This window comes from Carcharodon carcharias, chromosome 11 (assembly GCF_017639515.1).
Source record: "Carcharodon carcharias isolate sCarCar2 chromosome 11, sCarCar2.pri, whole genome shotgun sequence".
NCBI lineage: Eukaryota > Metazoa > Chordata > Chondrichthyes > Lamniformes > Lamnidae > Carcharodon > Carcharodon carcharias.
In genome coordinates this window covers 21,166,691-21,191,344 of record NC_054477.1, presented here as the reverse complement: position 1 = coordinate 21,191,344, position 24,654 = coordinate 21,166,691, and the positions used below count along the sequence as shown (strand labels likewise).

The 24,654-nt window shown below is 43.2% G+C and overlaps 1 protein-coding gene across 3 annotated transcripts in view; it reads right to left on the bottom strand.

The window, feature by feature from the left end:
• Positions 1 to 461: 461 nt before the first annotated feature.
• LOC121284250 (interleukin-13 receptor subunit alpha-2-like) overlaps positions 462 to 24,654 on the bottom strand; it is a 58,752-nt gene continuing 34,559 nt past the window's right edge. For 2 of the 3 annotated variants that reach the window (XM_041199574.1, XM_041199576.1), the window contains 8 exons: positions 21,310 to 21,454; positions 11,605 to 11,725; positions 11,341 to 11,510; positions 11,101 to 11,228; positions 7,343 to 7,493; positions 5,115 to 5,208; positions 3,570 to 3,660; positions 462 to 2,586 (listed from right to left, as the gene is read on the bottom strand). In XM_041199574.1, coding sequence (XP_041055508.1) covers positions 2,500 to 2,586; positions 3,570 to 3,660; positions 5,115 to 5,208; positions 7,343 to 7,493; positions 11,101 to 11,228; positions 11,341 to 11,510; positions 11,605 to 11,725; positions 21,310 to 21,454 — 987 coding nt within the window. In that variant the 3' untranslated portion in view covers positions 462 to 2,499. The remainder of the gene's footprint in view (positions 2,587 to 3,569; positions 3,661 to 5,114; positions 5,209 to 7,342; positions 7,494 to 11,100; positions 11,229 to 11,340; positions 11,511 to 11,604; positions 11,726 to 21,309; positions 21,455 to 24,654) is intronic. The other variant, XM_041199575.1, reaches the window with a different exon arrangement.

Sequence of the window (24,654 nt, the reverse complement as noted above, 5' to 3'; positions counted from 1 at the left end):
TGAATTCAGCAATGATCCTTTCCCTTACAGGTTAAATAGTGGAGACACAGAGGGTTACATTGGACATACAGTACAGAGACAGGCTAATCGGCCTAACCAGTCCATGCTGGTATTTGTGCTCCACTCAACCCTCCTCCCATCTTTCCTCATCTAAATAGGTCATTGTGTAACCCTCTATTCCCCCTCAAGCCAGATGAATTGTCCTTCACATATATATGGGAATCTCATTCCCTTCACAACACGGAATGCCACAGCTCAGGAACAACAACTGCAAAATCACAAAATGACCCCCTATGGGCAAACTTTAATTAAAAAAAACATCAGGGTACATGTGTATCAGCCTCTCTATACAAATCAATACCTGGGATCACTTATCATGTACAATTCAAACTCATTTAGACAATGTGATTTTACCACATGGCTACTTGCTTAACGTAAGAAACAAGCACGCACACAGATCATTTTAGGTTTTGAAAAATTAAAATCTTTAATATAGTGTGACAGTCTCATGCATCACAGACCGTAGTCGTTAAAACAATGTACATTCCTGAATTCTTTGCACATTTCTCCACCTGCTAGCTGTGAGGCTGCTTTAAAAAAAACACGAATTAAAAATGGCAGTAATGTTTGAGCTAGGCTGGAATAGATAACTACCATCAGGCTATTTAGCTTAAAAATGACTTCTTGTTGTAGCAGTGATCTGCTTCACACGTGCCAACACATTTCCACATCTGCTCAAGACCTTTGCACAGAAACAGTTATTGCATTAAAAGTTCCCACATGATGTGTAAAAAGCAACAAAACGAGGAAGTCCAGTCAGATTCTATGGTGTAGAAAGCGCTAATTACGTTATCAGCAGGAAAACACTTCAAAGTATTAGTCTGAATTTATTTTATCCTCTATTTCAGCAACCTCAGTGCGCCAATGAAAATGAACACCTCCATTAAAATAGCGGACAAAGATGTTAAGCAGTCCGCTATTAACAAGTCTATACTGGTTCCCAATGTGTTGAGTCACTCCACCCTTATTATAGAATCGAGTAACTTCTTCACAACAGATGTTAGGCTCAGTGACCTAAAATTCCCTGCTAATCCCATCTCGCCTATCATAAAAAAGTAGAATTTGAAGTATTGATTACTGAATCGAGAGAGCTGTCAAAGAACATAGTTAGGGAATCTACAATAGTCTCATCTACGTCTATCAATTCCCTGCATTGGAAACCACCTGGTCCTGGGGGTTTGTCAATCCGTGATGTTTTTCAGATTTACAGAGCAATAACACAGCTCACAAGAAACTATGCAAATGGTCAGTAAAAATAAATTTTAAAAGCATTTAGAATTACTTTCACATTGTTCAGAATTTTCATCATTTCCTTACCTAATCATAATTTCCCCATTGACAAAATAAGATAGAGACAGCAGAGTTCAGCAAACATAAAAACCACAGCCGAAGAAAAGAAGCTATATTTTGACAAAATGCACACCCATTGCTAGAAACAGCTCCATATTTTAGGTCGGGGGCTGAGGGGTTGAGGGGGAGGTTTGTGGGAATTGAATTTAAGCACAACAGAATAGGTTGCAATAAAGCAAAAAATTCTGGAAATAGTCAGCACTCTGGCAGCACCTATGGAGGGAGATACAGAGTTAATGGGCAGAACCCTGCGGTCAGAAGCAAATGGGGGTCCTCACTTGCCGAGAGTCGGATCAACCCAGCAACATTCCCAGAAGCAGCCTCCTAATTAGTTGCCTCCAAGTTTGGACCCCCAATTAAGGATTTTGAGCCGGAGTTAAAGGCTGCCGGCCCAATCAGGGGGCTGACATCTCGGCAGCCCTACCAAGAGAGGCAGGTGCTGCTGATGCAGATCAGAGACTGTGAGGGTGAACCTTGACATGGAGGTGCCTTTGCTGGCCTGCACATGAAATATTGAAAAGTGACAAATCTATGCAAATGGGAAACCCCTCAGTTGCATCTGCCTCAGCCGCGATTATGACCTCCTGCGCTTGTAGACCCAATAGCCAGCATGGAGCCTCCTGCTTCGATGGTCTCCCTGGATTGCAGCAGGAAGGCCAACTCCACTAAATTGGGGGGAGGGTTAGTGGTTAGTGGCTGCTCTACCAGCAAAAGCGATTTTCTAAATTGCCCCCACTGTGGCCTTAAATATGCAGATTGGCTGCACCTCCATTGTTCAGGCAGCCAATCCAATTCCCAGGCCACCCTTGAGAAGACTGCATCCCACTGCATCTCCTTCTTATTGTCCCACCTTACTCGTCTCCAGCCCACCACCATGGGGCTGGGAAAATTTATCCCAACATTCCTGGTCAGGGACGTTGCTTCAGAACTGATCCTGAGCGATGTGGAAAACCTTGACTGACAATAACTAGCAGTTTTTAATAGATAAGGCATGGGTGAAGTGAAGCATTCTGAATATTGGTTTGTGTACGCACAGGTTTATGGCAGTCTGTCAGGTGCAAAAATTTTTTGTGATGAAATTTTCTTCATTCATGCTTCAGCCTTGGGACTTTCTTCAATGACAACTGGATGGCACTCGTCAGCTTTTGAGATTGGTATCTGATAGTTGATCCAATTCTGTTGAGGAAAGAAAAGCTCAATTTAATATTAATGGTTTTGGTTTGCTTTAGTTATCATAGAATCATAAAATGATACTGCAATGGGCAGGTCCATCATGCCTTTCCAGGCTCTTTCAATCAGAGAATCATAGAATGGTTACAACACAGAAGGCTATTCAACCAGTTGCATCTGTGCTGGCTCTCTGAAGGAGAAATTCCCGTGCCTTCCCCCCCATAGCCCTCCAGCATTTTCTGTTTTTATTCAGAATAGATTTTCCCTCCGATTCAATCAGCTCATTTTCCATCAGGTCTTTTTTACAGTATTCAGCACCTAAAAATGATTTGGCTTGAAACTGTTGACATGCCTCCTATTTTGATGTGAGTGTCTCTATATCCTTGTTCACCAGAAACCAATAAAACACTCCTCTAGCCCTCCATAGAGAAACTTAAATATAGTTTGGGTGAACGCTACACTTCATCTCTCATCTCATCCAATTAGTCAACCCTCCTTGATTATCAATGCACCCTAATAGCTGATCAATGGAATGTAAACTGGGCAGGGTCTATAACTAGCAGATGACCTGTTGTACCAGATTACTATGCATACAGTAAAGACAAATGTTTACTCCATAAACTCTGATTCCCCAATTGTGTTATTTCTGTTTTGCTGACTTTGAGTAATGAAATGTTTGAACCCTGAGGCTCTCTGGCACTTGGATCATCAGACAGGGTCAGTACTCATTCTCAGATAAGACACAGAGTGAGAAAGAACAAGTGTTGATATAACACCTTCCACTTCCTGGTAAGGGCACTCAAATTTGAAACTTATTACCTGTGAAAATGGTTTTTTTTGACAATTTACATTGCATGCCTGAAGAGGGATTACTTCTAAAACTGAGTTTCCATTCCATGCAAAACACAAAATGTTACATTAGATACAAATAATTAGACGATGAATATTTGAATTTCTGACCATGAAGCATTTCATTAGTGTATGCTGACCTGGAAATCACCGTTGTATTCCTCAAACAATGTTTTGAACTTCTTTCGAGGATCGGGGATTGGTTTGAATACAGTTTCCAACACTTTGCACCTAAGCAATGTTAAACGCATTAACGAAATCCACATTAGCTTTGCGCTATTTTACATAGAAATACAGAAGAATGTTTAGGGTAGATCGTGGCTTTGTGTGATAGTGAAGAACCTGTGATATCAGATCAGCAGCCTGTTGCAGGTCTCTCCCTATTAGTATTTCCACTGAAGTCAATGGGAAAGATGTAAAATAAACTGCCAACTCCTTATCACCCGTTATACACTATCCCACAAAGTTAAAATCTACATTTCTGTGCATTAAAAAAATCTAAAATACAAGTGAAAATAATATGATTTATGTACACCACCTCAATGGGAAGACTTTGCATTAGCTTTACAATTGCGATTTCTATCGTATTATTTTAAATAAGATCAGAATTTTCTGAATGGGAGCCTTAGCTCAGGTTTTTACACAGTGTCGCTATCATTGGCCTCAGTGACCCTGGGTTCAGAAATGGAATGCCAACCAGGGTTGAGGTTTGCACAAATTGTGTTCTGTGTGTAATCCCCTGAAAAAGTCCCACACAGGAGTGCTCAAGAAGGAAGACAGGAGCTTTGTCCCAAAGGAGAGTTCTCCAGAAAGAATGCAAGATACATGTTGAAGAGAAGTGTCCTGGTGAACCAAGTGGGAAGAACTTAGTCAAGGATTGCTCCTTAGTGACCAATCATCATCTTAAATTCACCACTGAGGAGTAATAGCCTGATTTAATTTTTAACTGTATACTTATCAATGGGAAGAATCCCAGTAAACCAAGCAGGAAGCGTTTGGTCAAAAATCACTTCAAAGTGACCTACAGTCATCTCAGAATGACCGCTGATGAGTAACAGTCTGACTTAATTTTTAACTGTGTGCTTATCAACCAAGCAGGAAGATCCTAAGTGACTATAGTCATTTCAGATTGACCATCTGTCTGATTTAATTGAAACAGTTTTATATAAAATTCTCAATATAAGTGTTGGATTTAGTGTGGGATTGTGTCAATCATAATTCTTGGTCTCCAAACATAAGAAAAAGGTAACATTATCTGCAACTGATTTTGCCTATCTTCAGACGAAAGTAGTGAGATGAGAACATGCGAGACAGAGAGAGAGAAAAAGAAAGAAGGAAAGAAAGAGAAAGGAAAAGAACAAAAGACAGAAGAAAGGTCTGCAGTTATATTTCCTGCTGTGATTTACCAGATTAGTGAGCATCACCCAACCCAACCTCCACAGGCGAATAGCGCGAGTTTCCAGTTCAGCTGCTTTTCGGAGGGCTCTCCTGGACTCACATCAAAGCTGTGGCAGGAGATTGGGAGAAACCCTGTGAATTTCAGGAGTCTTGACTTTTAACAAGGCACTTCAGGGCAGCTGAAACACTCTGGAGCTGAGCCTCGATGCCAGTCAGTGCATCAGGACAGGAACCAGGAGAAACCTGACACTAGTTATAACTCAATTAACCTCTGCATGGAGAATTACCTTTTGAATGCAAAGAGTAGAAGCAACAGTGCCAGTGTTACGATAATGGCCAATATAATCAATACCCAAAATGAATTAAACGACTGGGTAGGTTCTGTAAATAAACAAGGCGGTTATTATAGATCAGAAATGTTAATCATTGTTTCAAAAAATATGGAAATTGATTGAATAGAAGTTGCATGTGATATATTGTAAAATCGATCAGCATGAATGCATTCCAAGGTCGCCATCTTGTATTCTCTGCCTGAAGGCAGGTCTGACACATAGCACCACGTCCTCCACTACAGGTAGGGCAAGAAGGCAGACCCTGAATCCACCACAGCCAGAACAAGGATGGAACCTGGTGCTGTTGGCACCAATCTAATCAACACCAGCAGTCCAACCCACTGAGCCAACCTGTCCCCCCAGAAGGAGTCTGAGTTGCTGTGGCAACATGCACTTCTATGTGCATGTTGTAGTCTGGAGCTATGGAGAGTGATGATGGAGGATCCGATTTGTTTCCACCACATGGCTGACCAAGACTCTTACTGTTTGCCATTGGCGTATGTAGGAAGGATTTGCAAGTTGATATGCAAACTGTTTGACTGCATTATGAATATACCTTCCTTGGCCATTGGGTCCTGGCGAGGGACTTGAACACAGGGCTTCTGGCTCAGAGGTGGGGGTACCACCCACTGCACCACAAGACCTCCAAATTCAAAGAAATGGTCTTAGAAATCAGATGGCGTCCTCATTTGGTATGTGCAGTGTGTGTGGTGTGCAAGGACTGAACACTAATTTCACATAACCAGATTTCCAGGCCTAGTTTCATTAAGGGCAGCAGATACATGGGAACCCCACCACCTAAAAGTTCCCCTCCAAGCCACTCACCATCCTGACTTGGAAATATACCGATGTTCCTTCAGTGTCGGTGGATCAAAATTCTGGAATGCCCTCCCTAACAGCAGTGTGGTTGTACCTACGCCACACATAGAAATACAACACCACATGCAGTGGTTCAAGAAGGCAGTTCACCACCACCTTCTGAAGGGCAATTAGGGATAGGTGACATTTATTGCTGATCTTTTCTGTCCACTTGAGAGAGCAGACAGGGTTTAACATCTCATTCAAATGATGGCACCTCCTGCAGTGCAGCAATCCCTTAGCTGGAATGTCAGTCTAGATTTTTGTGCTCAAGTCTCTGGAAAGGGACTCAAATGCAGAATTGTCTGGCTCAGAGGTGAGAGTGATGTTGCCTGACCTGCTGAGTGTTGTCAGTATTTGCTGTTGTTAATTCAGATTTCCAGCTGTATTTTGTTTTTGTTTGAGTATGTAAATACACATATCTGACTAACTAAATGAAAAATTTACATCTCTCCATGAAGGAACATTGTCAAAGGAATTCTCAAAAACGAGCATCTTTTAAAAAAAGTAAACATAATCTAGCACATAACCCAAAGCTAATTACTTGTTCATGAATAATCATTACCACATTATGGGCCAGCATTTAAAATTCAACATACACTGGTGACCCAGTTTTATTTGCTATCCATTTTTTTATAAAGCAAGATACATCTACATCCTTTCAGAGAAATGCTTCTTAGATAAACCAGAGTTAAAGCAGTTTGTTTCTAAATGCATTCTGGAGAATGTGCAGGGACTAATTGGATAGCTCATTCAAAGAGCCAGCATAGACACGATGGGACAAATGGCCTCCCACTCTGCTGAATGATTCTGTGCTTTACTCTTTCGTGAATTAATCATTGACTTCTTCAACATGGCAACCTCCCCTAATAAAAAACTCAGCGCTCTTGTCTGCGCAGGAGAATGAAACTCAGAAGACAGAGGAAAAGAGGCGTCACATCTCACAACGCCATTTTGTGCAGGATAACAAGGTTCCTGTCTATTTCCTACAGAAACCTAGGCTGGCTACATTCAGGCCTTCTCCCAAATCCCTTTAGGCAGGCTTCGGGAGTGGGAGGGATGGGTGGGGGGGTGGAGTGCGGGTGTGGAAATCAACAGTAAGTTAATTTATTCTCATTTTCATCTCACTAACACTGCATTCAAGCTGAAAAACAAGCCGGCTGAGAAAACCTGCCCACATCCTCACTGGCAGCAGTTGTGGGAAACTTACAGTTTTCAAAAATATTCAATCCATGCCACAAAACAGGAACTATGAGTAATCAATATGCCTCAGTGGTCATAACAATGAGCAAAGGTTCAAGAAAAGAAAAATACAGAAAACTTACCAATGAAATCCTCATTGCTCCAGTTACTCCAGTTATTCCAGATCTTAGCCTTTTTGCAATATTTTGATCTCATCCTTACTTTCACTGAGTAACGTTTTGTTGGGTTGATGTTTACAAAAACATAATTTGGTTCATCAACAGTAATTAAAGGCTAAAACAAAACAGTTAGAGATGCAGACTTTGTGTACTAAAATACCTTATAAAAAAACCAGAAGAGAGATGAGAAGCATTTCCCTTTTTTACACAGCGAGCTATGGTGATCTGGAATGATCTGCCTGAAAGAGATCTTGGAAGCAGATTCAACAGTAACCTTCAAAAGGGAATTGTAGGCATACTTGAAAGTCTATGGGGAAGGAGTAGGGGATAGGACCAATTGGATAGCTCTTTCAAAGAGCCAGCATAGACATATGGCTTCCTTATGCGCTGCATGATTCTTTAGTGGATTCTATTTGCGTAGGCCTTCTCTAATTCTTTCTTAGAAGAAATAAGAAATTGGCTCTGAAATCCCATATACCTGCCAGAAGGGAGGAAACAGCTTATGAGGGAAATGGCACAAACAGCTGGAAACAACCATTCCCCTGAGGGAGTTTTTCCCAGAGTTATGACTGAGAGATTGAAGGCAATGCTAGATAATTACACAAGTGAGAAAGGAATAGATGTCAAGGTTGATAAAGTGAGGTGAAGTAAGGTGGGAAAAGGTTCATGAGGAGTATAAAGACTGGCAATGAAGCTACGGAGCAGAATGGCCTGTTTCTTTGCTGGAAAATTTAATGTAATTCTAATTTATGAGATTCTATGGAAGATTACTCTTTGGTAATAGCAATTGGAGAAATAAATAGAGAGGATAGTGCATCTTATCTACTAAGATCCTAAGATCAATGGCCAGAATATTTGGACTTCCTTTGCATATGATGCAGTACCAAGTGCATTCTTTCATATTTCAGACTTTTAGTCATGCAAGTAATATAATTTTGGCAATCATGTTGTGAGATCAGCTCTATTTTTATGCAATACAGGCATTATACTTATAGCCCCTGCTTAAAAAGTCTGAACACAAGAAATAGGAGCAGGAGAAGATCAAGCGGGCAGTTGAGCCTGCTCCGCCATTCAGTACGATCATGGCTCATCTGGGGCTTCATTTTCTCTTTCCTGCCCACTCCCCACATCCTTTGATCCCTGAAAGACCAAAATCTGTCTATGTCAGTCTTAAATTTGCTCAATGATGGAGCATCCACAACCCCATGGGACTGCAAATTCCCACTTGAACTCAACGGACCTTTAACTGGTCTGTCAAATTTTCCGCCCCACCCACAACAGTTCCCACAATAGGCCTGACTAGAAACCCCAGTGAAAATATTTGTTCCATGTCTTTTCCATTTCCTCATTCCCCATAATTTATCCTGTCTCTACTTCTAAGGGATCAACATTTACTTTAGCTACTCTCTTCCTTTTTATATACTTGTAAATGTACTTATAATCTGTTTTTATATTCCTAACTAGTTTGTTTTCATAATCTATTTTTTCCCTTTCTTAAGAACTGTTTGGTGGCCCTTTGCTGTTTTCTAAAACACTCTAAGTCCTCCTTGTGGAGTGGGGGAGTTAGAGGTGTAGTGGTAATATCACTGGACTAGTAATCCAGAGTCCCAGGTTAATCAGTCTTCACTATAGAGGATACAAATAACATCCCAGAAATAGCTGTAAGTCAGGGAATGGAAGGGAGGGAGGAACTCAAGAAAATTACAATCTCCAGGGAAGTGGTAATGAGAAAAGTGTTGGAGCTGTAGGCTGACATCATCCTAGGGGCTTAAAAGAAGGGACTAATGAGATAGTTGATGCGTTGGTTTTAATTTTCTTAAGTTCCCTAGATTCAGAAAAGGGTTCCATTAGATTGGAAAATAGCGAATGTAACTCCTTTATTCACAAAGGGAGGAAGACAAGAAGCAGGAAATGATGGGTCAGTTAGTTTGACATAGGGACAATGTTGGACACTATTATTAAATACATTATAGCAGAGTACTTAGATAAATTCAAGGTAATCAGGCAGAGTTAACATGGTTTTCTGAAAGGGGAATCATGTATAATACATTTATTGGAGTTCTTTGAAGAAATAATGTGCTGTGGATAAAGGGGACCACGTCGGGAGTACTATGTACAGTATTGGTCTCTTTATTTAAGAAAGGATGCAAATGCATTGGAAGCAGTTCTAAGAAGGTTTACTAGACTAATATCTGGATTTGGCGGGTTGTCTTATGAGGAAAGGTTGGATAGGTTAGGTTTGTATCCACTGGAGTTTAGAAGAGAGTAAGAGGCAACTTGATTGAAACATATAAGATCCTGAGGCATCTTGACAGGGTGGATGTGGAAAAGGTATGTCTGTCCTCCTGCGGGGGAATCTAGAACTGGAGGGAGAACTTTCTCTCCATTGGGGGGGTGCTGAGCGAGAGTGGGCGTGGGTGGTTGCGCAGCCGATCGCCACCAAAGATCAGCTGTGGCCGCCATTTTACCTGGGTGGGCCAATTAAGGACTGTCCAGCGTGACATGCACCTGGGAGTGCTGAGTGCTTTCTGTGCAGTTGGGGGAAGGAGGCTGAATAGGGTCCTGCGCGATAGAGTGCAGAAATCTCCCTGAGGCACAGAACTGCCTCAGGGAGTTTAAGTTCATTATTAAATATTTAAACAAAGAAAAAAAAGTAAGCTGTTACATGAGCTGGGATACATCAATGAATTTTAATGAAAAAGTTTATTTGATTTAAAAATCCTTCACGAAATATCATCCTGGCCATGGATGAGGTTTCATGATAAATGCGAAGGCAGCCTGGGCTCTTTGCCTGCCCGAAGCCAACCTTAAGGTTGGACGGGCAGCTCTGTTAATCCTTTTAATTAGTTTTTAAACGGCCTTAATAGGTCTTTGACAGGCAGACCGACTCCGGTGTGCGCCCGCCGAACTGGAGATCGAAGTGAAGCGCAGTGATGTCAGGACACATGCCCAACGTCACCAAGCATCATTTTACACGTCAGCGAGCAGGGCCTACCCCCGCACACCGACCCGAAGATTCTGGCCCAGGAGTCACCTTTCAAAAATAAAAGGTTGCCCATTTAATACAGAGATGAGGAGAATTTTTTTTCTCGCAGTCGTGAGTCTTTGGAACTCTCTTCCTCAAAAGGCGGTGGAAGCAGGGCCTTTGAATATTTTTAAGGCAGAGTCAGATAGATTCTTGATGTACAAGGGGTTGGAAGGTTACCAGGGGTAAGCGGGAATGTGGAGTTGAGGTTGCAAGCGTATCAGCCATGATCTTATTGAATGGTGGAGCAGGCTCAAGGGACCAAATGGTCTACTCCAGCTCTTAACTTCGATGTTCATATCCACTATTCTCTGCATCCACAGAAACCTCTGCCTTTAATCTAATATAGCATTAACTTCCTGAGTAGGATGCGGATGGATCTTTCTTGCTGAGCTTTTGTTTTTCAATGGAATATATTTTTGTTGAATATTTTGAATCGTTTCTTTAAATGTTTCCCAAAGTATATTAACCACCATACATTTTAGCCTATTTACCTAATCAACCTTTTAACAGTTCTCTTCTCATACCTTGTAATTGCCTTTATTTAAGTTTAAGATTCTTGTTTCTGGTAGGACTATGTCACTTCCAAACATAACATGGAATTTGGAATTCAATTGTAAACACAATGGTGAGTTTAAAAATATGTCATTTGTTAGCAACATACAAAAGAGTGAAGGAAGGAATTCATATACTTTACCACATCCAAACCTGAGACATTCAGTTCAAATTCAAAAAAGTCATTATAATAGTCTTCATCTGGAGGCATGTCCCATTTCACAGTAAGATTTTGTAAAACCTTAAGGTTTACTGGTGGGCTGTATGTCACTGAAAGTTAAAGGCACAAAACCATTCACAGTCAATTGACCCTTTCATGCACTGAGAAACACAACAATCCAAAAAATATAAATACTACATTAGGAAAGGGGCTATTTCATACCACAGCTTGTTGGATCAATCTTTGTATAATATGGTCTAATTGTTCTAGAATTACTTGATCCTTTGACACATATTAGAATTTCCTCGATGTCAATGTGGTCTACATGACAGCCCTGCATCCCACACACGTCCATAAAATACTGAGTACATTGCCTTGTGTTCTTATTCTGACTTAAAGGGAAAACATTTGTAATTAATAACATTTAAAAAATCAGCAGATTTGGAGAAGTTTTAATTAATTGTGTACCCACATTTTGAAACTTACCTGTAATACATTGTATATTGGGTGTCAGTTGGTGCTTTCCTGCCTTTTCTCCATGTGCAATTCATGGATGAATGATTATACACAATACATGAGAAGTTGGAAATCAATGTTTCTGGATCACCTGCATTCATAAAATAAACAATGTTTTAATTAAAAGGTAATATAGGTGGCTCTTTACCAATAATTTGAGGAAACATTTTTTTTAAATTTATCGTGTAAAAAGATCTTGTAAAAAGATCTTGTAAAATTAAATCTAGTGCATGCAGTATAGAATGAAAAACATTGTTCCAAGATTTTAAGTAGCTCAGGAAAATTAATAAAAAAAAACTACCCCAGATCCTGCTTTCCTATGTGTGTTTTTTTTGGCTATTGATTCTCAGGACGTGAATGTCATGGGTAAAGCCAACACTGACACTCAGTTTGGGTTCCACCAGGGCCACTCAGCTCCTGACTTTATTACAACATTGGTCCAAACATGGATGAGAGAGTTGAACTTAAGAGGTGAAATAAGTGTGACGGCCCTTGAAATCAAGGCAACATTTGACTGAGTGTAGAATCAATGATCCCCAGCAAAACTGAAGTTATTGGGAATCTGGATAAAATTCTCCACTGGTTGGAATCATTCCTAGCACAAAGGAAGATGGCTGTGGTTGTTGAAGGTCAATCATCTCAGTCCCAGGACATGACTGGAAGACTTCTTCAGGGTAGTGTCCGAGCCCCAACCATCTTCAGCAGCTTCATCAATGATCTTCCCTCCACCATAAGGCCCCAAAATACAGATGTTCGCTGATGATTGCACAACGTTCAGCACCATCAGATACTGAAGCAGTCCATGTCCAAATGTAGCAACACCTGGACAATATTCAGGCTCGGGCTTTTTTATAATTTATTCATTCGCGGGATGTGGGCATTGCATTTGTTGCCCATCACCAATTACCCTTGAACTAAGTGGCTCTCTATGCCATTTCAGAGGGCAGTTAAGAGTCAAACACATTGCTGTTGGCCTGGAGTCACATGTAGGCCAGGGCAGGCAAGGATGGAAGATTTCTGTCCCTAAAGGATATTAGTGAACCAGATGGGTTTTGACAAGAATTGATGATAGTTTCATAGTCACCAATACTGAGGCCAGCTTTCAGTTCTCAATTTTATTAATCAAATTTAAATTCTGCCAGTTGTTAAGGTGCAATTTGAAGCTGCACTCCCTGGATATGAACCTGGTCTCTGGATTAGTCCTGTGAAAATACCACTACACCACCATCCCCCTGTAAAGCGATAAATGGCAAGCAAAATTTGTGCCACACAAGTGCCAGGCAATGACCATCTTGAACAAGAGAGAGTCTAACCATCTTCCCTTGATATTCAATGACATTACCATCGCTGAATCCCCCCACTGTCCAGCATCCTGGGGGTTACCATTGACCAGAAACTTAACTAGGTCAGCCATATAAATGCTGTGGCTACACGATCAGGTCAGAGGCTGGGAAGTCTGCAGCAAGTAACTCATCTCCTGACTCCCCAAAGTATGTCCACCATCTACAAGTACAAATTATGTGTGTGATTTTATTTTATATTCGTTCATGAGATGTGGGCATTGCTGGCTGCGCCAGGAATTTTTGCCATCCTATTTGCCCTTGAGAAGGTAGTAGTGAGCTGCCTTCTTGACCCACTGCAGTCCATGTGGTGTAGATATGCCCACAATGCTATTAGGGAGCGAGGTCCAGCATTTTGACCCAGCGACAGTGAAGGAACAGCGAGATATTTCCAAGTCAGGATAGCGTCCAACTTGGAGGGGCACTCACAGGTGGTGGTGTCCTTATTTATCTGCTGCCCTTATACTTCTAGCTGGTAGCAGTCGTGGGTTTGGAAGATGCTGTCTGTGGAGTCTTGGTGAATTCCTGCAGTGCACCTTTTAAGTGGTTCATGCTGCTGCGAATGTGCATCGGTGGTGGAGGGAGTGAATGTTTGTGGATGTGGTGCCAATCAAACGGGTTGCTTTGTCCTGGATGGTGTCCAGCTTCTTCAGTGTTGTTAGATCTGCACTCATCCAGGTAAGTGGAGGGTATTCCATCAGACTCCTGACTTGCGCTTTGTAGATGGTGGATAGGTCATGGGGGATTAGGAAATGAATTACCCACCACGGGATTTATATCGCTAGTCCAGTTCAGTTTCTGGTCAATGGTGACCCCCAGGATGTTGACGGTGGGGGATTCAGTGATGGTAATGCCATTGAATGCCAAGAGGCGATGGTTAGATTCTCTCTTGTTGGTGAAGGTCATTGTCTGGCACTGGTGTGGCACAAATGGTGCTGAACATTGTACAATCATCAGTGAATATCCCCACTGCTAACCTTTTTTTTCTATTCATTCATGGGATGTGGGCATTGCTGGCTAGGCCAGCATTTATTGCCCATCCCTAGTTGCCCTTGAGAAGGTGGTGGTGAGCTGCCTTCTTGAATCGCTGCAGTCCATGTGGTGTAGGCACAGCCACAGTGCTGTTAGGAAGGGAGTTCTAGGATTTAGACCCAGCAACAGTGAAGGAACAGCGATATATTTCCAAGTCAGAATGGTGAATAATTTGTAGGGGAACTTCCAGGTAGTGATGTTCCCATTTATCTGCTGCCCTTGTCCTGCTAGGTGGTAGTGATCGTGGGTTTGGAAGGTGCTGTCTAAGGAGCCTTGGTGAATTCCTGCAGTGCATCTTTTGGAGCTGCTTTTGGGAAGGTGAAGGTGAGTGCCTTTTTGGTACTGCTACAACCTATTTGATGAAGGCACTCCCAAATTACTGCGAGAGAATTCCAGGATTTTGACACAGTGATGACAAAGGAATTGCATTTTATGTGGTGTGTAATTTGGAGAGGAACTTCCAATTCTGGGTGCCACACTCAGCTAGGATGTGAAGGCTTTTGAGAGTTTGCAGGGAAAGTTTACGAGAATGCTCCATGGATGAGAGTTGCGTGGGATGTTATCCTTATAAAAGAGAAGGTTGAGAACAGATTTGAAGGAGCTGTTTAAAATGCTGGCAAGAAAAGTGTTCCTGTTGGTGGAAGGGTTGAGAACCAGAGGACAGTGATTTATGCTGTTTGGCAAAAGAAGCAATGGTAACATGTGGAAGAACTTAGTGAGTGCTTAGGATCTGGAATGCACTGCCTGAAAGTCTGATGGAGGCAGATTCAGTTGAGGCCTTCAAAAGAGATCTGAATAAGCAGCTGATGGGAAAAAAAGATTGCAGGGCTTGGGAGAAGGGCAGGGGAGTGGGAGTAGCAGAGTCACTTTTGTCGTGAGCTGATACATACATCACTTGTCCACTCCTATTCTTCTGTTCATACTTCCTATCCTCCAATCTTCCTCTTTATGCTCCAAGTAGTTTTTTTATCTAAAAAGAGAAGTTATGGCCTGCACTCCAATCAAGGCACAAAACTGAAAATTTTAACACACTCTGCTAATCACAATTCTAACTTTTAAGAAAAAAATCTCAGCCATCCCTACTGTGATTTTTCTTGCTCGGTGTGGAAGAGCCAGCTCCTAACACATGATTTCAGACACAAATCCTTTCTGGGATGAAGTCAGACGGTGCAATACTGACATGCAAGAAACTAATGCCTCAAATTTTATATTAACATGGGTGGTGAGGCTATCAGTGCTCACGGTTATTACATAGTAAATTGGACAGCAAATTTCGGGGTCCGCACATGTGAAGTTGAACATGAAAATACAGAAGTTGTGGTCCAAGTTATCCTTCTCCACTACAACAGCAGCTCAGCATAGGCTAGGGATTGAAGAACATGAAATAGCATGAATTTGATGTACTTACACATTAGTTTCCCACTAAACTTCCCATAAAATGTTAAGGTTGATGTACTTTGGAATAAATTAATTTATAACAGCAGTAAGTGCTAATTACTGCAAAACTACCTGTCTGGGCCTCAAAATGTAATTTTACAAGTGTAGATGTTCAGTCATTCAGAATCCTTTTTTAAAACTTTTTCTGTCTGCCTCTTAACTCTCTCTCTCTCTGTCTTAATCCAATCTGTCTTTCCCAATCTTTGTTTCACTTTCATTTAAATCTATTCTTTTATTTCCTGCTTTATGCTTCTTGGTTTAAGCTTTGCTTCTCTCAGTGAGGACTCTTCAACTTGATTGGTTGAAGAGCTTCGCCATTTCTTACCCCACTCATAGACGTCACTGTAAAGGGCACTGCATTGGATCAGACCCCAGATTAGAATTAGGCTGCCCTCGAAAGCACACAAACAATTTATGAGCAGCTGCAGGTTGAGGTGAAGTGTGTGAATCGGCCCCTCACCTCTGACCACAGAATGCAGACAACGTGTTCCTCTGAAATGTCTGCCTGTTGTTTCAGAGGCATTTACCTTAAATAGGTTTAACACCTTCATTAAAAAAAGAAACAAAGGAGTTTCATTATGAATGTATCAAGTGTCTGTGCTAAATGTTCACAGAATGATACATCCGCTTATTCAATTTTTATCCAAGTAAATTCCTCAACATCAAGAGGCCACAATAAGTAGCTCTTTATGGATTAATTATTTCTTGTCTGTGAAGTGTAGTTCCAAAACTTAAAGCATAAAACAACACCTTTAATTTGAATAGTGCGTATTTAATGTAATAAAACTTTGCCTGGGCACTTAACAGGGAAATTACGAAACAACACATGACACTGAGCCAAAGAGGAAGAACTGGCACGTGACCAAAAACTTTGTATGGTTTAAGAAACATTGTAAAGGAGGAGAGAGAGAGAGACAGAGAGGGTTACAAATGAAGCACCACAGCTTAGAATCAAGATGGCTAAAGGAACAGTCCCCCATAATTGATTAGCTAACAGGAAACAGAGGTTTGGGATAAATTGGTCCCAACCATTTGTCCCCAGGGTGACAACCCATAACTAGTGGAATGTCACAGGGATCAGTGCCAGGACCTCCACTATTTATGATGTATTTTAATAGCTTTGATGAAGGCACTGAGCTTGTTGATACAAAGATAGGTAGGAAAGCAAGTTGTGAGAATCTGTAAAGGGATATAATATAGGTTAAGTGAGTGGCAAAAATTTGGCAAATTGAGTATAATGTGGGAAAATGTGAATTTGTCCACTCTGGTGGGTAGAATAGAAAAGCAGGATATTATTTAAATGGAGAGAGACTGCAGAACACTGCAATACAGAGGGATCTGGCTGTCCTCATACATGAATCGCAAAAAGATAGCATGAAGGTACAGCATGTAATCAGGAAGACAGATATAATGTTGGCCTTTTTTGCAAGAGAGGCGGAGTATAAAAGAAGCTACAACTGTACAGGGCATTGGTGAGACTGCACCTGGAGTACTGTGTACGGTTTTGGTTTTCTTCCATCAGGAGGGGTATGCTTGCATTGGAATCTGCTCTGAGGAGGTTCACTAGGCTGATTCCTGGGATGAAGGGTTGTCTTGTGAGGAAAGGTTGAACAATTTGGGCCTATGCTCATTGGAGTTTAGAAGAATGATAGATAATCTTACTAAAACATATAAGTTTATGAGTGGGTTTGACAGGATAGATGCTGAGAGGAGGTCTCCCCTCTAGGAGAACCTAAAACTATGGGTCACAGATCAAAACTAAGGGGTCTCCCATTTGTGATGGAGATGAGAAGGAATTTCTTCTCTCTGAGGGTTGTTAGTCTTTGGAATTCTCTTTCACAGGGAGCAATGAAGGTTGGGTCATTGAACACATTCAAAGCTGCGTTAGGCAGATTTTTTATTGACAAGGGACTCAATGGTTATGTGGGACAGGTAGAAAAGTGGAGTAAAGGCCACAATCAGATCAGCCATGGTGTTCTTGAATGGCAGAAAAGACTCGAAAGGCAGAAGGGCCTATCTGGCTCCTATTTCTTATGATCTTATAATATGGGAATGATGACAGAATGACACAGATATCAGATTACATTTTGCTTTGAAGTGAAACTGAAGAGAATGTACAGTCCAAATCAAGCAATCCTGTTCCTGAGCAATGCTAATTTAAATATTTTAATAAAGTCCCTTCCTCACATGAACATCTTGTTGGATGGGCCTCAGACAGGCATTGGGTGACAATTGTTTTCCAATTTTCAATCCCCAGTGCCCTGTTTTCCAGTATAAAGAGTGCCAATTGAAAATTTCTCAGTCTCCACCCTCTCACCCCCCTCCCCGACATCACCATGCATGTGTGTGTTTCTTTTCAGTCTATAAACAAATATCTGCACATTGAAGCATTGAAGCTTCAATATTAATCAGTCCGTAATGCAAGTGACAGGCTCCAAGCAGGCCATCTCTTCTGATACCAAACTCATTGAGGACCATTGCTGCGAATGAATGTTTCTGGCCTCGTGCACTGAAAGAATGCATACAGAAATGGCTTCAAGAGCTCAACGCCAACTTTAATGGAACACAGTTATAACAGACCCACTTTTGGCAAGTGAGGCTCCAGAGTTGGAGAAAACACTAAGCAAGTTGAGTCCTGCTTGCGCTCATTGAGGTATTAGCAGGTGGAACTGAAATTCCATTTCTCATGATCCAATCTTCCAATATGAGGGAATAATCATAGAATCATAGGGCAGAATCATCCCAGGTTTGCACTAAGTGCGGTAGCGGGCGGGAAGAATGATATTTTAACCGCTGGCTGCATTGGGGGCTTCTCACTGTATCGTCCCAATCCTGCCACATTAATTATGCATTCCTGAGAAACACGGTGTTTCCATGGTGGGCGGGCTCCGATTCAATCACCCTGCTGTCACCTTGTCGCTTCACCATACCTAATGCAGATAGAAGATGAATGATCTCATCTGTGCTGCCTGGGTATGACAACCATCTCATCACTCTAAACTCACACATTCAGACCCATCACACATTCACTGGCATCTCACTCACTGCCAGCTCAAGGGACATCACCCTCCATTCTCTCCATCTGGCCTCGCCTCCCCTGGAGACCGCATCCTTAGTCCTCATCATCTTGAGGCAACTTGCACAGATCAACATATGCCCCCACACACACCCTGGGATACCTTCCTTCCCCAGTACTACCCTCGCCCTGCAGCCTCTTCCCTTGCCTGAGGCCACTCCTCCCCTTTCCCTAAGCAAGACCTAGCCCTGCAGCCATTGAAAAGTCACCCCCACCTCTGGTAGGTAGAGACCTGCTCATGGGCCCCCTTAAAGTGATGTGGTGCTGCCTGCGAAGCCTGGCACTGATGACTGCGAGTGCTGTCTGAAGAAAGGTAGGCAAACAAACATCGAAGTCCCGAGCAAAGTGTAGCTCGCCAGGTGCATGCTTTATATACGCTGCTGTGAAACACGTCAGCATGTTTTCTCACCAACATGGATGTACGATCCAGCGAGGGGGGACGATTCTGGCGGTCTGGGCTTATAATGATATGCAGATGTTTTATAATGAGGTTCCAGATGTCCAATGACAGGAAACGTGGACTGCCATTGATGGGCTGGGCAGATGATTGCAAACTGGTTTCACGATGCCTTTTTGTTGTATTGTCTGCTCACGCAGCCAAACACGCCCGATGCCAGCCAAGCATGGAAAATTCCACCCTTAAGAGTCAATACAACTCAGAAGGAGGCCACTTGCCCTATTGAGCCCATGCCAGCTCTCTTTCGAGCAATCCAGTCAGTTTCATACCCCTACTCAACTCCCATAGTTCTAAAATTCTATTTCTCTCAACTGTCTATCCAATTTCCTTTGGAAGTTGTTCATCATCTCTGTTTCCACCGCCCTGGGAGGCAGCAAGCTCTCAGACATTACCACTTGCTAGGTCAAAGTTTTTTTCTCACATCGCCCCTGCATCTCTTGGTCCAAATCATAAACCTGAATCATGAACCTCATCCTTCTTCCATCAGCTAATGGGAACAGCTTTTCTTTGTCACCCAATCTAAACCTGCCGTAATCTTGTACACAGAATTGGACACGATGTTGTCGGGCGAGTGCATGTTGTCGTCCCGCACTCATGCGATATTTTGGTCAGCGGGTATGCGCGGGAGTTGGATACGCACCCACCGGCAATTAAGAGGCCCATTAAGGCCACTAAATTAATAATTAACTGAGATTTTTTTGTGGTTGTTGCCCGGCCAACGTTACAGTTGGCGGGTGGACGAATCAGCCAGGCGGCCTTTGCATTTTTCTGGAAACCTCATCCACGGGCGGGGCGAGGTTTCCAATATTCGTTTTTTTTTTAAAATAAAAACGTTTGAACCGAATTTTCATCATATCCGTATGTTCCGGTGACTGACTCTGATGTGTGGGCATTTTTTCCTGCCGTCAGGGGGGCTTTCATTCCGCACTCCCCCGTGCCCGTGCTGACTTCAGCGCTCGCCCTCCTCCGGCACCCTCCCCGCCCCGGCAGCGCTGAGCCTTTCAGTGCGCCTCTCACGCCGGCTGCCCGTTAATTGGCCAGCCAGCGTGAAATCACGGCTGGGGGTTCGTTCCCCAGCCACTCCCAGGCCTGCCAATTGCAGGCATCCGCCAAACTAAAAATCCTGCCCCGAGTTAACGTTTCGAGTCCATATGACTCTGTTTCAGACCTGAAGAGAGGTAAAACCGTGATGCCGTTGAGAAAGGGGAGAGGAGCAGGTGGAGCAATAGAGAAGGCCGGGGATGGGTTAGAGAGTGGGGAGATTAAATGACAAAGACATCATGGAACACAAGGCAAAGGGAGTGGTTACAATAATATTAAAGACACAAAGCATTGGTCCACAGCAGGTGTTAAAAGCAGAATAAAGGTCAGTGCTGCCTGAAAGCAATAACATAAGAACAAGATACAGACCAGCACCTGGAAGGAAGAGATTCAAAATAGAGGACAGAGTTCATAGCCTGAAGCTGTTGAACTCAATGTTGAGACCAGAAGGCTGTAAATTGCCTAATCAGAAGATGGGGTGCTGTTCCTCCTTTATAATCTTGTACAGCTCTATTAAATATCCCCTTGACCTCCTTTGCTTCGAGGTGAACAACCCCAGTGTCTCCAACCTAACCCTGTAGCTAATATCCCACATCACTGGAACATTCTGGTAAATCTCCTGTGCATCATCTCATGGGCCCTCATACACTTGCTAAATCATGACGGCACAACAGTCAAATCAAAATAAAGATGGCACCATTCCTAAAGACATTTGCAATGAAGCCATTTTAGAATGAAGAAACATATCAGACCAGTAACCCGCGTGCTATGGGCAGATTTCTATGGCCCCCGTTTCGGTGGGAACAGGGCTGTAAAATGCGGCGAGACCTTCTTAACCTCATCGGCTTCAGCGGGAACATAAAATCCTGCTGCCCGTAAAATTTGCCCTCTGAGACTGAATGCCCTGCACATAAGATACATTGGAATACGTGGCACAGAAAAAGGTTGTTAGGCCCAGCAAACCCATGCTTGTGTTTTTGATCCAAACAAGCTACTTCTCATTACAGCATTACAGATGGAAGATGTCGATCCTATAAATGTCAGTATCCGTACACAAATCTTATACATATATATACGTACATCTACAGTACATTAGATATATTACAGATGGATTGCAGCAGTTTAGGAAGGTAACTCACCACCAACTTCTCAAATGCACTTGTGGATGGGCAACAAACCATGACCTAACCAGCGAAGTCCATATCCCATGAAAGAATAAATAAAACATGTGCACAGATACATACAGATGCGTACTCACACGTTAGTTATATTCAAATAGACAGCAGCCATACCTGATGGTTCGATCTCCTCTACTGTCCAGTTACTTTCTTTTACTGTCACTTGTTTTCTGTCCAGAAGCACATTTTTAACTCGCACGGAAACACCCCTGTGTAACTCAAAAGTGTCTTCGTTTTCGGTGTGCTGAATCCTGCAATGCTTAATAAGTAAATAAATAAAAGGAAGACCTTTTAGGACAGACATGAGGAGAAACTTCTTTAGCCAGAGAGTGGTGAATCTATGGAATTCATTGCCACAGAAGGCTGTGGAGGCCAGGTCACTGAGGGTATTTAAGACCGAGATAAATAGGTTCTTGATTGGTAAGGGGATCAAAGGTTACGGGGAGAAGGCGGGCGAGTGGGGTTGAGAAACTTATCAACCATGATTGAATGGCAGAGCAGACTCGATGGGCCGAATGGCCTAATTTCTGCTCCTATGTCTTATGGTCTTATGCTGTGAACTATTAGTGTCATTATTGTTTGAGGGTGTTTTGTCTGTGCAAATTGGTTTCTTTTGGGTGGGATTTTCTGACCCTGCTTCAGCGGGACTCATTGCGGGCAGTGTTACAGACTATGATGGGAGGAGTGTGCAGTTAATTCTAGCCCCACTCCTTCACAGGTCGCAAAAATAGCTTAAATGTTTAGTTCAACCACATAAATGGCCAATTTGTTTACCTGAGACGCTGTTATTCCCAGCATAAAAAGACTCTACCCAGGCTTCTTTCAGTAAGCACACAAAAAATTGATTTATTATAAAACAAACAACTTCATAAAAAAAAACAAGTTAATAAACTTGGGTTAACGTACAAGTTGTAGTTTAGAAATGTAACAACTTTCCCCTTTTAAAAAACAGATATTCGATTCCCATGCACTCACGCACAAACGCAAAACAGAACGAATGAAGCGCAGTCCCATGCAGAGGATGAAGTATGGGAAAGTTTCTTTTAAAAGGATAAGATAAAAGGTCTCGACGCTGTTGACCTAAGAGGACCCTGGGCCAGAATATTTCCCTTGTCGGGCGGGCTCGGCAGGAACAGTCAGGGAGCCGCCCGCCACCCACGATCGGCTCTGCACCACGATTTCGACCAGTGGCACTGAGCGCTACCTGTGGGGGGGGGGGGTGGTGGGGAGGGGGGGCTGGGCTGGGGCCTGGTGCGCAGTTCGTACACACGCGTGCAAGAGCGCTTCAGTCGTGCCTCAGGGAGGTTGAAGCGCTTTTTTTTAAAAAAAAATTAATAAAGACAATTAAAGTTTAATGAAACATGTCCCCCCTGCGTCCCACGAGATGGGACACAATTTTTAAATTCAAAATCAAGCTTTTATTTAACTTGTATTAGTTTTAGGAAGCGTCAGTCCGCTGGCGGATGAGGTTTCCTTTAAAATGTAAAGGCCGCTTGGGCCTTTTTTGCCTGCCCGCCAACTGTGAGGTTGGACGGGCAAAGTCAATTTGAAGTCAATTAGCTCGTTAACGGCCTTAATAGGCCTTTCAATTATCGGCGGAAGCGTGCAACTGACTCCAGCGCGCGCCCCGCCCAACGAAGTATCACGCGAGTGCGTGATGACATTGGGACCCACGTCCGGCGTCAGCGCGCATCCTCTTAATCTCCTGCATGTCGGGTAGGCCACAAGTAAAACACCGGCCCTGGTCGCAACAGATCTGAAAGTCCTTTCAGATGGATTTTTTTTGGCGAAACTGCCCTTGATGACTCTTAATTGTCACAGCTTTGCAGACTTTCAGTAAAAACAGATAATGTATTCCGATGAGGCATTTCTGAGGAAAGTCGATCCCAATTTAGGCTGCATGAATCACAAATGTGAGGCACAGGGAGGGAAAGAGTGTTTTCCTGGAAGGCTGCGTCTGAAGCACTCCCCACACACACTCACTGATTAATAGTCTTAAAGATCAAGGCCGGCATTTTCCAGCCTTGTTCCCCGCACCCCCCCCCCCTCCCCTCCTCCCATGGAGGGATCTCCCACGGGAGAGCTATTGAAATCTCCATTCCCATCGGCGAGACCGGGAGATCCCGCCGGTGTGACAGGGCTGGAAAATTCCGGCCCAGGACGTTCAAAGGATACGTCCCTTAGGCCAGGTGTTTCCAACCAATCAGCAAGAGTCTTAATTTAGCCCGGCAGCAGCAGTTCTTTTTTAACTTAGACGTTACAAAGAATCTCTTCCCTCCCCACCCCCCCACCCCCCACCCCGAGGTGTTCTCCGCTGGACAGACATCCTGACCGTGGTTTCTTGGAGAATGGCATGTTCGCAGCCCCAAACTAATATTGCAAACTTTTAAAAAAATAACTCAGGAGGAAGAATGTCCAAAATTCAGTTTCCTTTAAATTCTTCCAAAACCTGGGTTCCTCACAACGGGAGCGGAAATTGTGGCAAGCCAGCCAAAAGCCCGTTGGCTTTGGTAGTACCTGCAAATCCTGACAGCGAATGGCACAGGAAGATCCCACTGTATTTTATACAACAGCCAATGTGCTTCAAGTATACTTAATTGGCTTTGAGGTATCCGGTGGCATTAGTGGGACTCGTTTTATTATTGTTACTTTTAAAAGTGTGGCTTATTAATACGGAACGGCCGCAAACGCGGGTTTTAGAGAAGCATGAGTGGTGATTTTAACTTGAGGTGGGCCTTAGGCATTGGGTCTTAGAATCGCAGGGCAGAATTTTACCCCCGTCGGGCGGGCTTGGCTGGGGCAAGCGGCAGCGGCCGGGAAGCCGCGATCAGGCCGTGGCCACAATTTCACGCTGGTGGGCCAAGTGAGGAGGGGGGGTGCGAGCGGAGAACTCTGCGCAGGTGCGCACAGGAAAAGCTCCCTGGGGCACAGAGCTGCCTCGGGGAGCCGAAGATTTAAAAAAATTTAAAGCAAAGAATTTTGAAATGTTAAAAAAACGCCTCCCCTGATGCGACTCTGTCACATGAGATGGACGGGCAGCGAAAAATTGATCTTAATTATCACTTTAATGGCCTTAGTAGACCTTTAAACTGTCAGGGGGCGCGCTGCTGACTCCTGCACGCTCCCACCGACTGAAGTACCGTGTGAGTGCTCGACGACGTCGGCATCTTGCCTGATGTTATCGCGCGCCATCTTATGCTCGTTCTAATGGTTACGGCACAGACGAAAGCCATTCGGCCCATTAAGAATCACTTACTTAGTCCCATCCCCAGCGCCGCCCCCACCCCTCCCCTGTGGCTCTGCAAGACTTTTCTCTCCAGATAACAATCCAATTCCCTTTTGAAAGCCATGATTGAATCTGCCTGCAGCACTCTCCCAGGTAGTGCATTCCAGATCATCACTGTGTTAAAAAAAAAGTATTTCCTCACGTCTTCTTTGTTTCTTTTGCCAATCACCTTA